Source organism: Arachis hypogaea, chromosome 6 (genome assembly GCF_003086295.3).
Source record: "Arachis hypogaea cultivar Tifrunner chromosome 6, arahy.Tifrunner.gnm2.J5K5, whole genome shotgun sequence".
In the NCBI taxonomy this organism is placed as follows: domain Eukaryota; kingdom Viridiplantae; phylum Streptophyta; class Magnoliopsida; order Fabales; family Fabaceae; genus Arachis; species Arachis hypogaea.
This window is the reverse complement of record NC_092041.1, coordinates 4,796,600-4,811,535: the sequence shown is the minus strand read 5'-3', so window position 1 is coordinate 4,811,535 and position 14,936 is coordinate 4,796,600. Positions and strand designations below refer to the sequence as shown.

The following is a 14,936-nucleotide window of genomic DNA, read 5'->3' as shown; positions in this document are numbered from 1 at the left end:
GTATCTTTTGCTTTTGGTATTTAAAATGATAGATAAGAAATGAAAGAAGACAAAAACTTATCTTTTATACCACAACAAAATGTAACACAAGAGAATGTATATATAAAATCTAATACAAACATCATTTTTTGTAATTAATTAATTTTTTTCCCCTTACTTTCTACTTATATTCCTTTGAAACACAATATCCACATTGCTTATATTGCTTATATGTCACCTCTCCTCATTTTCTATCAAAGTAAAAAATATTGAAAATCTATGTCATGTAAAGCTGTTACAAATGTAAAATTCTAATTATTTTCATGAAGTGAATAGCCACCTTTTAACAATAAAAGTATGTGGACGATATTATTATTTAGGTTTTCTAAGTTTGGCAACATGCACACGTTTACGCATTGAACTCTCTCCATTATTTTATGACTAATAAGGAGTAACATTATTATTTATTTGGTGAAGGGTGAGGAAAATGCCACCGTACCATATGGTAGCTAGAATAGTTGCCTCCCTCATGATTTCTATTTCATAGTACTGTTGCTCTTGCTGCCATAATTATTATTATCCTTTTGTTTGTTTCCTTCATACAAGAATGAGATCATTTGAACTGAGCAAAGCAAATAATCTATGATAAGTAAAAAATTAGAGGGAAAAACATGGTTGAGCGATTCGAATCTAAGGTGAAAAAGCGTCAAAGATTTTGTAACGCATTGAAAGAGACATATATAATACCTAAAAATTACACAACGGTAGGACTTGATGAAGTACACCAAAACCAATTAATTAGTTAATTAAATTAAATACTTCTAAATGAAAGAAAATGATATAGTATGAGGAGCTATAGAATATTTGTACAATGTGTACATTGGAGGTTTATGGAGTATTAGAGATATAACTATTAGTGTTACCTTTTCTCATCAGCTGAAACTTTTGAAATGAGTGGTATCATGACATGGTATTAGAGCGCTAAATCCGAAAGATCAAGAATTCGATTTTTGGTAAACCCAAAATCAGTTTAACCGGGATCCTTGCACAATTAGACTTGCATTTAATTAAATATTTGATAAACTAACTATGAACAAGTGTGAATAATGAGATGTTAATCGATAATTGTAAAGAGTACATATTAATTCTTTTTGTTAATAACCCTAAACCCTATCTATATATAAACTCTCTATTATTGATGGAATTGAATTTAATGACAACATAAGCTAAGTTCAACAAATTAAATTTAACTTCAAAATAAATGAAATATAGTAAATGGACACACAAAATAAAGTGTAGAACCGACACAGAGATAATAAAGAGTGAACTGATGATAACATATCTCTTGAATGGAATAGACTAGAAAAGTCAAAAGTGTCAAAATATTGACTATAAAGAAAGAAAAGAATATAAATAAAGCATGACACTTCATCAATTTTATATAATAATATTTAAAGGATAAAAAAATAACTAAAATAATACAAACTTATTATATTTAATAATAATTAATAAATTTAAATTTTGATAAAAACTCAGGTGAAGTTGATACTTGAGAGCCGTTAGATAAAAATTTAGTCAAATCAGTCAAATTATTTAACGGCTCTCAAATATCAACTTCACGTGAAGTCGACACCTGAATTTCTACCTTAAATTTTTTTTGTCTTCTTAGTATTACTAATTCTACTGATATTCTTGGATGGCCTCTTTTACCTTCACATCCAAAAACAGAAATCCCATTAAATATCTTGCATTCTTGGTTTGGGCTCCTCTCTCACTCTCTCTCTCTCAGTTATGGAAGTAATTAACAGCAACACAACCGCTGTGCCTGCAACCAACCAAACTTACAAACACTCACATTCACATTCACATTCCAATAATGATTTCCCCTCCAAAACCATTCTCATTACCATCACTCTCCTCACCTCTCTTACCCTCTTCTTTGCCATTTTTCTTGTTGCATTCATGCTCCGTCGTCTCAAATCCAAACACTTCGCTTCAAGTAGTCCAGGTATGTATGTAACGATTTCTTCAAACACTAGTATAGTAGCAAGTAAGTAGTTATTGATTATTGCAGAAGTGAAAGGAGGATGTGTTGATCATCAACATCCAACACCAACAACACCAAATAAATTTCGAGGTGTTCAAGTGTTGACATACAGAGAGATAGAAGTGGCGACAGGTGGAATGAGTGAAGGAAATGTAATTGGGAATGGAGATTCTGGTTTGGTGTACAAAGGAATCCTAAGTGATGGAACTTTGGCAGCAATTAAACTCATGCGAAGGGAAGGGAAGCAAGAAGAGCGTGCCTTCAGAATTGAGGTCATTCACTTCACTACCTATGCTTCATTTAATTCACCCTCTTCTTTTACCTACCCAAACCTTTAACAAACGCACGTTACTCTTTGGAGTAATAACTACATCATACATTAGTTACCAAATTTTATATGTACGTTTGGGATATTAATTACTCTGCTATTTATTATGGTTTATCAATCATACTAGATGTATATTAAAATTAATCATTAAAATTAATTATTAATATAAAATATAAAATTAAATATACATTAAAAAAGTTAAACAACATATATTTATAAAAAAATGTTAGAAAGTCATCATAATTTATTATTTTTGGTTATCAATTAATCATTATATTTAAACGTATAAGATAAAATAAATTATTAAATTATTAGACTAAAAAAATTAAGTTGGTGGTTAAATAATAACAAAAAAAATTAATATTTTTTTATATTTATATACAAATATATAATAATTAATTTTAATATATATATATATAATATTCTTTTAGCTTGTTTTTTAAAAATATTATATACATATTAAAATTAATTATTAAAATTTATTATTTTATATTTGTATATAAATATATATTATTTAATTTATGTTTAATATATATTTTATATTTTATATTATTATTTAATTTTAGTAGTTGATTTTAATTTATAGAGATCATGTTTGATTATATTTAGGGGAAGTGAATGATCGTAATTCGGTAGAAACTCAAGTGCAGTCGACTTCACGTGAAGTTAATAGTTGAGAGTCGTTAAATAAAAATTCTAGTCAAATCATTTAAGAGTTTTCAACTATCAACTTTACGTTGCACCTGAATTTTCATCTGGTAATTCTTTCAAATAACTTATGAAACACAGAAACGGTGAAACCGTGACACAGTCTGACGACTTTCTGTGACTCTTGATATCTCTATCAAGAATGGGACCAAGTAATGAAAATTTGCGGTGCATGGCATACTGCATACTTCGTACCCTTTTATTTAATTGAAGAATGTTAGGATTAGCAAATTTTGTGTTTTATAACCATCAATTGGTTAGTAATAATATTTTTAATTATGTAAAATTATATTTAATAGTAAAAAATGACTCATTTTTTTTATGATTTACAAAACACAAAAATTATTATCCACTAGATTTTTCCTATTTAATTTATTAATTTCTTTATTAATTATTATGTGATAGCAGTACCAATAAATTGATGAGGCTTCTGGCTTCATTCAAACCTAGCACATGGGTGTGGCAATGGCAACCACTGAACCACATTTTAATCCTCCTTTTTAATTTCTACTTGGAATTAATTAAATTAAATTAAATTAAATGCAGGTGGATATCCTAAGCCGTTTGCACTGTCCTTATTTGGTGGAATTGCTAGGCTATTGTGCGGACCATCACCACAGGGTGTTGGTGTTTGAATACATGCCTAATGGAACACTCTATCACCATCTCCACTCTCTTAATTACAATAATCAATCTCAGCCGTTGGATTGGTGGACCAGGATGAGAATAGCCCTTGATTGTGCCATGGCTTTGGAGTTCTTGCATGAACATGCTCTCTCCCCTGTCATACACCGTGACTTCAAGACTGCTAATGTTCTCTTGGATCAAAATTTTCGTGCCAAGGTCTCCCATTTTGGATTGGCCAAGACTGGCTCTGACAAGATCAACGGTCAGATTTCCACCCGCGTGTTAGGGACCACCGGATATCTCGCACCCGAGTGAGTACACTCAATATTTCTCTTTTTAGAGATAGAATTTAATTTTGATACACTGTAAAATCATTTTTGATTACTCAATGTGTATACTAAAATCAGTTATTAAACTCAGCGAATAGTATAAAACATATGTTGGAAGGTCTATGCTACGTATATACTAAAATCAGTAATCAAAGTTAGCCATCAGTATAAAATACATGTTATACAAATACACATTGAAAATAAATTAAACCACATGTATATTTATACACAAATACATTGGTAACTGATTTTAATGTATAAATAATATTTTTAATTAATGTTGGAATATAAATACACATTGAAAATAAATTAAATCACACATATATTTATACACAAATTAATAACTAATTTTAATATACAAATAACATTTTTAAACCGTGTTACATGTATATTTAATCACATAATGCCACGTTAGCATGCATGAATATCATCCAAGAGAATAATTATGATTGCATTACTATGTAAAATATTTTACACGGTTAATACTTGAAAGTTAACTCTATAAAATATTCAAACTACTTAGCTTTAAATTAAAATTCTGTCTTAACTAACATTGTTGAATAATTTCAACTATCTTATTGTAGGTATGCATCAACAGGAAAGCTTACTACAAAATCTGATGTATATAGCTATGGTGTGGTTCTTCTGGAAGTGCTAACCGGTCGCGTACCGGTTGATATTGAGCGACCTCCGGGAGAACATGTACTTGTCTCTTGGGTAAGTATTTATTTTAATTTCCATCAAACATTAACAAATAACGACTTAATTGCATTGTTAATTATATTAAAGTTTCTTTATTCATATATTATCAGGCTCTTCCAAGGTTAACAAACAGAGAAAAGGTGGTGGAAATGGTTGACCCTGCTCTTCGAGGACAGTACTCAAAGAAGGATCTAATTCAGGTAGGTACATATATACGGTCAAATTTCATTTCAGTCAATAATTATGATCTGCTAATTAATTAGCTAAGAGGAGTGCTAGGAAATCAGCAAGTTTTGTGATTTGTAGTCAATAATTAGTCATTATTGATAATTTTAATAGTGTGAGATTTTATTCAAGAATGTGAAATTACTCACTTTATTTTTGCTGGTTAAGTGCTGATCAAATTTTAATAAAACTACTGGTCTCTAGATTTTTCCATGTTAATTAGAATAATGTGGTTTATACAGGTAGCAGCAATAGCAGCAATGTGCATACAAACAGAAGCAGATTACAGGCCACTAATGACGGATATTGTTCAATCACTGATACCACTTGTTAGGAATCCCTCCTCATCATCTAGTTCCTTAAGATTTCTTAAAAGTCCAACCTATTAATTATTATATCTAAATTTATTTTGTTCTTAATTAGACTACTTACATCAGATATATATTTGATAAGCATAATGTAAGGTTGCCATTAACCATGATAAGTTGTTACAATTAATATTCTTAATATTGAGGGTAGCTACAATTAGTTGGTAGGTGGCTGATGCATTGATTCATTGAAAGGAATTAAGAAGTAAAATTAGGAAAAACAACACATGTACCATGTTACATCAACTTATTATATGTATTATGTGTAAAATATTATATTTTATAATTTTTAAAAAATAAAATAAAATAAAATAAAATAAAATGTTGTTGAGTGTCCCATAAATATTGAAGAATTATAGGGTAGCTATCTAGAAGCAGTAAACAAAAAAGACCGGAATTATTTTAGTTGCCGGCGAGAGACTTGCATTATTGAATCTCTATCCTTCAAGTAATCAATGGTATCCTATCCATGACCATGACTAGTCACGCAAATGCCAAATTCTCCGTTGACACATGAAATTCAAAACTAATACAATAACCACGAATTAAACGATCCATTTAATAACTATTATTAGTACTTAAATAAATATATTATATTTTTATGTGCACAATTGGATTGGGTCTAGGAATTAGGAAACCCTGTTATTTTAGACCAGTGCTTATTATATATATATATATATATATATATATATATATATATATATATATATATATATATATATATATATGTCGTTGTTATTATAAGTTCGATCGCAGAAAGTGACAAAACCACGAGAAGGGTACATTTGAATTTTGAACCTGGAAGTTCTCAAGGATGATTGGAATAATGAGATGATTAAAATATTTGCGAAGTTGAGAAGAATAAGCTTGCCCATCGCCATCACTGTTAATTAAATAACTAGGAGTATTTGAGTTGCTAACGTTAATTTAAATTAATTTCCCTTTGTATATAATTAAGCCCTGTGTCAACAAAAGTTGCTTGGAATTTAAGAGTTTTCTGTGTGCGTATGAGGTGATGCATAATGCGGTCATTTGAAGAATTAGCACCAAAATTATGACTAACTGGATTCAGATCAAGTATCGCAACAACACTCCAGATTATAGTGGACTATGGTTTGGCAAAATTATATTAAATACAAAAAGCTAGCTATTAAATCAATCACCATGATATGTGTTATTTAATTTATTTTTAATGTATATTTTGTATTATTATATGTATCTTATACATATAATATGATTAATGATATTTATATATATAATTTGAATATACAAATGACATTGTTTCTTACTAGCTACTGTATATCTTTGGTTCATGATGAATGTTGTTGCTTTCGTTTTTTTGTTTTGCCGTAAATCAATAAATTTAGTCATTATAACTATTTTGCTACAACATACATTTATTTTTAGTATATGCAGAAACACAAAGTGACTATTATTGTGAACATTAGAAGGAGCAACGACATCAAACCACAAAGCCCCTATCGATCTCCTTGAATTTATATTTATGATCAATAATGTAAGTACTAATAATATGTGCATGAAGGCTAATACTAGACTCAGACGTTCAACTAATATGTTCGCTGTTTAAAATTCAGTTTTATTTCACGGAACAATAATTATTAGTTTACCTTTAATTTCCCAATTATTATTGTTTGGTCATAATATATAAAAATAACTTTAAATAGTGGAAACCACAATATGGCTGAGCTTCAGCTTCTCGCACTAGCGGCCAAGTCAAAGAAATCAACCTTGCAAAAGTAGGTTAGTTAGCTTCCATGCACGTTTTCTCTCTTGCTGGCAGCCATCATATCCGTTTACTGGACAAATGATTAAAGACTAATGTTATATATACATTATTTAAGAAGGAAAATTTCAAATTTATTGTTTCTTCCTGCTTTTTTTTACCATCTGAATTGCAAAAAATTATAATTCGATGCGTGCAACTCATATTTATGGATATGCTTTTGTGATAATAGAATTCTAAACTCAAGAAATAATTAATTAAGGTGAAGTTGGCCTAGCTAGACATGTTGCACTTGTTACCTTATTATACACTTTTTACAAAAGAAGTGAAAAAACAAAATCGTGCCCTAAAAGGGGATAGAAAAAATTAATAAATACAATGAGCTGTAAAGGCCGTGCTAGCTGACTAGTAACCAGGTCATACCGGAGGTCGAGCAGAGTCAACGGCCGACGGCGGCAAAATAGGGGCTGTAGACGACGACGCCCCTGCCCCGCCGGTGCTATCAACCACCTTCGGCGACCTAACCGAAGATCCTCTGACCAAGAACGGTGGCGCCATCGTCAAAACCCACCGGTCGGATTTGAAACTCCGGTCCAACCGCCTCAAAGTCCTTCCCCTACTACTTCCCTGTCTCGAACTACCGTCCCTAGGCAAAACCAACAAGCTGTTAGACCGTTGCAACTCCCGGTTTATTATCTCTCTTCTAACGGCCACAGGCAATCTCAAAGTGAACCGGTCCGTGTTCTCTCCCGGTTGGACCAGAGAATGCCCGGTCGAGTGCGACCGAGGGAACTGCCTCCTCCGGTTGGAACCGCGCGTCGTCCTGTTCCGATTCAGCGTCAAGCTTTTCGGAATCGCAATCACTTCCGGCTCCGACGACGCCGCGACTCCTCCTTCAGCATCCGCCACGTTGACACGCACCTCCGGCACTGCGGTGTCAACGACGGCGTCGTTTTGCGCCTCGACGTCGGTGGTTGGCACGAGTGGAACCGCATGGACTGACTCGCCGGGTTGCGGGACGAGGTTGGCGCGGCAGACGGGGCAGGTTGTGTGGGAGGCTAGCCACTCGTCGATGCACTCCGGATGGAACACATGGTCACACTTGGGAATCAAACGCAGCGTTTCGGTGTCTTCGAATTCACACAGGCACACCGCACATTCAAGAACCTCTTTTCCAATCTTGTGGATCTTGACCTCCGAATACTCCAGAATCGGGAAAGTCTCGATGACTGCAGGATCGAGACCACGTGCCCCTCTTCTGGACCTCCCGCCTCCCGTGGTTGGAAGGACGGTGCCGGAGGGTGAATCGGCGCAGTGGCGGATGTAGATGGAGAAGAATCCCATGAGGAAGAGTGCTGCAACGAGAATGACGACGATTATCGCGAGCGAAGGGCTGAACTGCGTGTTGTAGTTGTTGTTATTGTCAGAAGCGGCATTTTGGTTCTGCGCAAACGTTGACGGAACGGAGAGAAGGAAGAAGAAAATGAAAAGAAAGCAGAAATTGGAGGTGGTTTGGTCGTTTTTGTCCTTCGTCATTGTGAAGGGTGAGGTGAATGCAGTGTTTGGGAATAGAAAGAGAGAGTGCGAAGAATGAGTGGGGTTTTAAAAGGGTGAATGGTCAAAGAAAGTGTGCAGCTTGGATGAAGCTTCCGAAGAAAACGGAGAATATGTAATGTTAACTGTTTAATCGTGTTTTTCAATTTTCAGCTTCTGCTCCATTCTTGTCAAAAGTCAAACGCTCTATCTATCCAATTCTTTTCCTACGCTGCTACCGCTAACATCATCATCCTCTTCACATACCTAACTTTCTTTTTTAGCCCGGGAGGATTTATCTACATTTACTTAAAATCTATTTATAAAATAAAATTTATTTTTCATACATTTTCAGTATAAAATAATTTCTGCATTTAATTACACAATCTCATATTAATAAAAATAAAAAATTTTATATTTGACCACATAAATAATTATCTAAAAAAATAGATATAATTACATGTATAAAATATTTATATTATTAATACATTAAAATTAAATTTTTATAAAATATTTTTTTAAATCAAAATATTTATTCCATAATCTAGTTAACTAAAATACTCTTCAATATAGTATAATTATATATTATAACTTATTAACAATTGTTTGATTATATATATATATATATATATATATATATATATATATATATATATATATATATATATATAATGACTTTTATGGGTTTATAATAGGAAATTCAAACATTTTGGACGCGCGCAATAATGAAATTCATGTCGTAAACTATGTATTAAATATTTGAACGAGTCTACCAACAAAACAATGCATCAATGTTATGATTTTCTTATTTGCTTGTGCAAGAGTTCATCAATCTTCTTTTTTTTTTCTTTTTCAGATTGATATTCTTCAAATATTTACATTGGACTATTTTCTCTTTGTAACACGCCGAGATAAAATATGCATTTAGTCGTTAGAATTACATTACTCCTGTCTAATAATATAATATTGAAAAAAAAGAAGGAGAACATATTATTTATTACTTTTCCATTACTATCTTCAAGCAAGGTTGGGTAAATTAAAGTCAACAAAGGCATAAGCGTACGTGATTTAAATATATTGTAAACTAAATAATTAATTAGTGTGGCTAATAATTGTCGTGTTAAGTGCTAATTGCGCTAGCTAGTTGGACAGTAGTAATAACTAATAACTAATAAGACTGATAGCTGTGGCAACTAGATGGGGACAAAATTGTGTTATTAGTATACTATATAATTAATAGAAAAACGTTCGTGTTAAATATTGAAGTGTGGCCAGAATTTATAATCCCTTCTAGAAGCACGTGATTTTAGTTATTTCAATATTCAGTCCTAACTGCCTGTTTATATTGTAACTACACTAACTATTTAGACACACACACACAAAATTAGACTTACTATTTTTATTTTTAATTAATTCGTATATTTCTTATAGCTTGCTAAATAATTGAATATCATTCATTAAAAATATTGTTTAGAGCATCATAAACAAGGCATCGCATAATATGCTCCACGATGAGTACAGGTGCATGATGCACTACATACTTAACAATCCGACGGTTTAAATATGGTCAAAAGTCATAGATATACCTACGACGAAATAGTCAGAAAGAAACAGGTAAAATTTGATTGCTATATAAGCCTTTAAGGGATACTCTTTTAACATATTTACTAGTGTATGTTAGGAGACAATACATAAAATTATATAAAAAAATTTATTAAAAAATAAATAAATCATATATATAATAATTATTATTATAAATATTTTATAAAGTTGTAATTAAAATCAAATTTTAAGAATTTTTAATATTAAAAATAATTAGTATTTATTTTAATTAATTTAAATTTGTTGAGATCATCTCATTCATTCGTTTAAGTAAATATTAAGACTTCGAATCTCATCTTATATGGATAGTAATTTAGTGGCTAACGGTTGATCATTAATAAATAGAGTATTAATATATGATTAGATTTTACAGGAGTACCGAAACTCGCGAGTACCAAACCCCCATCCCTACCCGGTCAGGGCAGGTAATAACCCGACTCAAGGTGGGGTGAGTTTCGTTCGGGATGAGTATTCGAGCGAGGCATGATGGGTCGGGTTTATGATGTATCCGCTCCAGAATATATACATAGAAACACTTTTTAGAGATTAGAATTTGTCTCACATCATATATTAAGTGATTCATAGTCTCAGTCCATTCTTCATAACCATGTTAGAGAAATTCTGTCATCTTCTTCCAGAGTCTTCTCTCCGACTTCTCCATAAAAAGCCTCACAGCTCTCGTTACCGTCACAACTCCTATCGTCTCGCCACTGAGCCCATCGTCGTCGCTGTTGAGCTCATCATTGTCTACCTTCACAACTTTCATTGTCGTCGTTGCTAAGTCCATCACCATTATTGCTAAGTTCGTCGCTACCTTCTTGCTGAACCCCTTTTCTCTAGGTAAATTCCTTAAACCCGTTGCCGCCTTCCTCTTGTTGAGCTCCTTTATTTTTTCTAGGTAAATTTCTCTCTCTCATTATGAGTCGGTTAAGTTCTTTTTTTCTTCCATAGACGCATCACTTGATCGTCGTTGCAATTTTATGTGAGTATACTATTGGAATCCCTTTTTCCTGAACATGTCGCTGTCTTTTTCCTCTATCTCTTTATTTGCAGATAAATTTTTCTCTCTCTCACACATTATGAATGATTGAAAAAATTAACAAAAAAATCATAATATAATAATTATAAAATAATTAATTAAATATAATTTAACACATCAATTTATAATATATTTATTATGAAAAATAATATTTTAAAATTAAAAACATGAAGAGTGTTAGTAGCAAATAAAAACTTAAAAATTATATGTAAGTAAATCAAAATGATGTTTTAATGTGATTTGCAAAGAAAAATTTTCGTTATTCAAGTATAATATATATTTTATTATTTTGTATGAAACAATATTAGTTTTAATTTATATATTATTATTATTAGGTATTAAAAATAAACCGTATTTATATTATTAATATTTTTTTTTTACTTTTCTCAACTCTAACCGTGATTAGGTCTAAAAGCTCGCTCACCTCGTTAGAAACAAATATAATCTAATAAATTTCTATCCTATAGTGTTATACACTGGGATAATCATAAAAGAATTAACTTTAACGACGAGTTAATAGTACGATATTTAGTCACCACATAAGTGTTTTTACACAAAATTATCAATCAATTATGTATGACTTCTCATGAAAATAATATATTCAACATAAATAATATTGTTTATTAGGTAAAAGGTAATAAATTGACAAAAAAAATTATTACAATAGGTATATTTATTTTAACAAATGTTCTTCTATCTAATACTATAAAAAATACACTAATCACCTTAATTACTATAAATCTAACTTCCATCAGCAACAGTAAAACGCTTAAATTGAGTTATTTCTAGGCTATAGTATTGGTAAATAATCAATGAAATATTCATCTATGCCTTCTCATTTTACATAAAAAAATTTATACATAAAAAAAAGAAAAAAAGAAGAGTTAAAATAGTAAGAATGATAAACATAATGATTCTTAGAGTAACTCTAATGAGATCAATTTTAGGTATCAATTTTAACCGTAAATGAACTGATTTAAAATTAAAACTTGCATTGAATACCATTTTTAAAATGATATTGGTATCACTTAAAAAATGGTGAAATATTACCACTAATTCATACACATCCATTAAATAAACACTAATGGTATTATTGTAATATTGTAACATTGTTTTATTGTAACATTGTAACAAAGACTCTATTAAAATTTACTCAAATAAATTAGATATACTTATTTGTACTCTGTATTTTATTACTTTATTTTTTATTATCTTATCAATTTGGTAGAAAAATAAATTCAAATCAATTTAATGTAATTTTTTTAACTATTTATAAAATTTTAATTTTTCTCTCAAGATATATAATTATTAATTTTATAATTTTATGTTTTTATTTTAGTTAAATTTTCACAATTTAGTTAAATTTTTTTAAAATAATAAAAAATAATTTAAAATTTAAATTGAAATGAAACCAAGCATTAGAGTGACAAATTTTATATTAAATTTCAAATCTTATAATATATAGTCTACAAATATTTATATGGCATCTTATGAAACCTAAAATAAAATAAAATTAATATCAAACATTAGAGATGTCCTTATAAATTTGTTTAGCTATCTATATATAAAAGATCAGAAAATATCTAACAAAATTAATTTGTATTTATTACATTTAATTTGAATAAGTAAGAAATTATTTTATTTTAGTTTGATCCTTAATTCACATGATTTAAATTTGACTCAATAGATATGACTTGATTTGATATGATTATTAATTAAAAATATCTCAATTGTCTATTTTATTCATAGATTTATTTTTTAATAACTAATAAATTAATCAAATCAATTACTTAATACACATAATTAATATAATTAATTTGGTTTAATAAATTAAAAAAGATTACAAGAATATTAAAAAATAAATTAATATAAATTATAATAAATTATGTGATATTTAAATATCTAATCAAATAAATTAGTTGATATAATTAATTTATCGTAGTAAATTATATTTAATAAGTTAAAAAAATAAATCGAAAAACACTTTTAAAAATATGTCATATAAGCTCCATCATTAAGCGCAGAAACTGATTTTTATATAATAGAATAAATTTGTATTTAACTAACTATTAGTTAATTTTTATTTTATTAGAAATATTGATTCTTAATATTTTTAATAATCAATATGATCTACCATTTTAATTTATTTATTATGTAGTCAGAGTCAAGCCTTTAATAGTCTGATTTGGATATGAAAATTAAACCATATGAATGATGATGCCGGTGCATGGATATATATTGTATGTATAAAGGTCCAAGATTTAACGTCTTATTCAGCATCTCCTTCCAGAAACAATAATTTCAACACAATTGAAATTGGCACTTACGACAACACCATCCTTATTTCAATTATTTTATCTTTGAATAAATGAAAATTTGACTAATTATCGGACATGTGAAAACTCCCTTACATGATTCTAGGATATAGCAATTAGCATGTCTCTAGATTAGCGTTCGTTAATATGTGTTTGTAAAATTAGTTTAAATAAAATTGGATTAGGATAAATATGATTTATGTTTAAATATTTTATTTTCAATGTGATTCAGAGAGATTAAATATTATTTGAACGATGGTAGTTAAAATATGCTTAAATGTATAATTACTAGCTAGTAAAAAGAACACAACTTATAACATTATTTATATTATTTTTGTAACTCAGTTTTTAAATAAAAGATTACTATTAGAACTTAATTTTGATATGCAACTAGGTTTTATCCGGTTATTCAATTATATTAATGTGTTTAATAAGTAGTAAATTTGAGAATTAATTAATTTTACTAATATGATAATACATTAATACATGATTAGTTGTGTGTGTAAATTCTTTTTACACTAACAGTATATAAAAATAAAATTCTTAATATTATTTGAAAGATATATATATATATATATATATATATATATATATATATAAAATAAACGTAAATAATAATTTTAAGTATATTTTTTTTGTTGTACCTTTGGCCCTGTCCTTTAATAAATAAAAAAAGAAATGTATAGATAAAGTTTAGTATAAGAAAATAAGTTAATTTAAAGTTGAAGATTTAGTTACATGATATCCCTATCCATTTTCCTTTCTCCTTCTAATAATTTATGTTCTCCATTCTGTGCTCAACTTTCCCCAAGCACCAAAAGTGTTTCTTCTACGTCATCTTATTACTCATGAAGAATTCTTTCCAAAATTGAATGTCAAAATAAAAAGTTGTTATTGTTAGAAAATGCCTATATAGGCCCAACTATTCTTAGATTGGACCTAAAAAGATACCACATTGAAGAGAAGGCATAACCTAAATCCTGATGAAATTTACTCAGATTATACTAGGAACTATAAATTAAAAAAAAAAAAAAATTCAATTTACGTCTAAGGTCTACATATATAATATTAATCTTTATATTCTATGGATCAAGATTAACTTGAGTCTTAGTGGCAAGTACCTCAACTGCAAGTTCATTAGATCATTAACGACTGAAAGTCTATCATTCTCCTCCTACGAGTTAACCTAGCTAAAGATCCAATGCAACACCTCCTCAACATTTGCGTATTATGTGAAAATTAAACCCATGATTCATATGGTTAAAATCTACGAATCTAAATAAAACACTCTGTTATTATGGAGTTTGTTGAAACTTGGAATTCATACCATTATCGACTTTTGAAAGCGGGTACGTCTAAATCTGAATAGTATGTATCTACATAGATTTTC

General features: G+C 29.5%; 2 protein-coding genes across 2 annotated transcripts; one reads left to right on the top strand and one right to left on the bottom strand.

Annotated features, from left to right (window-relative positions):
• The first annotated feature begins 1,676 nt into the window (after window positions 1–1,676).
• On the top strand, window positions 1,677–5,480 carry LOC112695501 (probable serine/threonine-protein kinase PBL7). Its single transcript, XM_072196568.1, has 6 exons — window positions 1,677–1,987; window positions 2,054–2,298; window positions 3,609–4,000; window positions 4,603–4,735; window positions 4,831–4,924; window positions 5,192–5,480. The coding sequence occupies exons 1-6, from the start codon at window positions 1,771–1,773 to the stop codon at window positions 5,332–5,334; spliced, it is 1,224 nt and encodes a 407-aa protein (XP_072052669.1). The 5' UTR covers window positions 1,677–1,770; the 3' UTR covers window positions 5,335–5,480.
• Window positions 5,481–6,771: 1,291 nt separating this feature from the next.
• On the bottom strand, window positions 6,772–8,756 carry LOC112695500 (E3 ubiquitin-protein ligase ATL6). Its single transcript, XM_025747853.3, has 2 exons — window positions 7,481–8,756; window positions 6,772–7,130 (listed from the first exon to the last, which is right to left on the bottom strand). The coding sequence occupies exons 1-2, from the start codon at window positions 8,591–8,593 to the stop codon at window positions 7,128–7,130; spliced, it is 1,116 nt and encodes a 371-aa protein (XP_025603638.1). The 5' UTR covers window positions 8,594–8,756; the 3' UTR covers window positions 6,772–7,127.
• Between the last annotated feature and the right edge of the window lie 6,180 nt (window positions 8,757–14,936).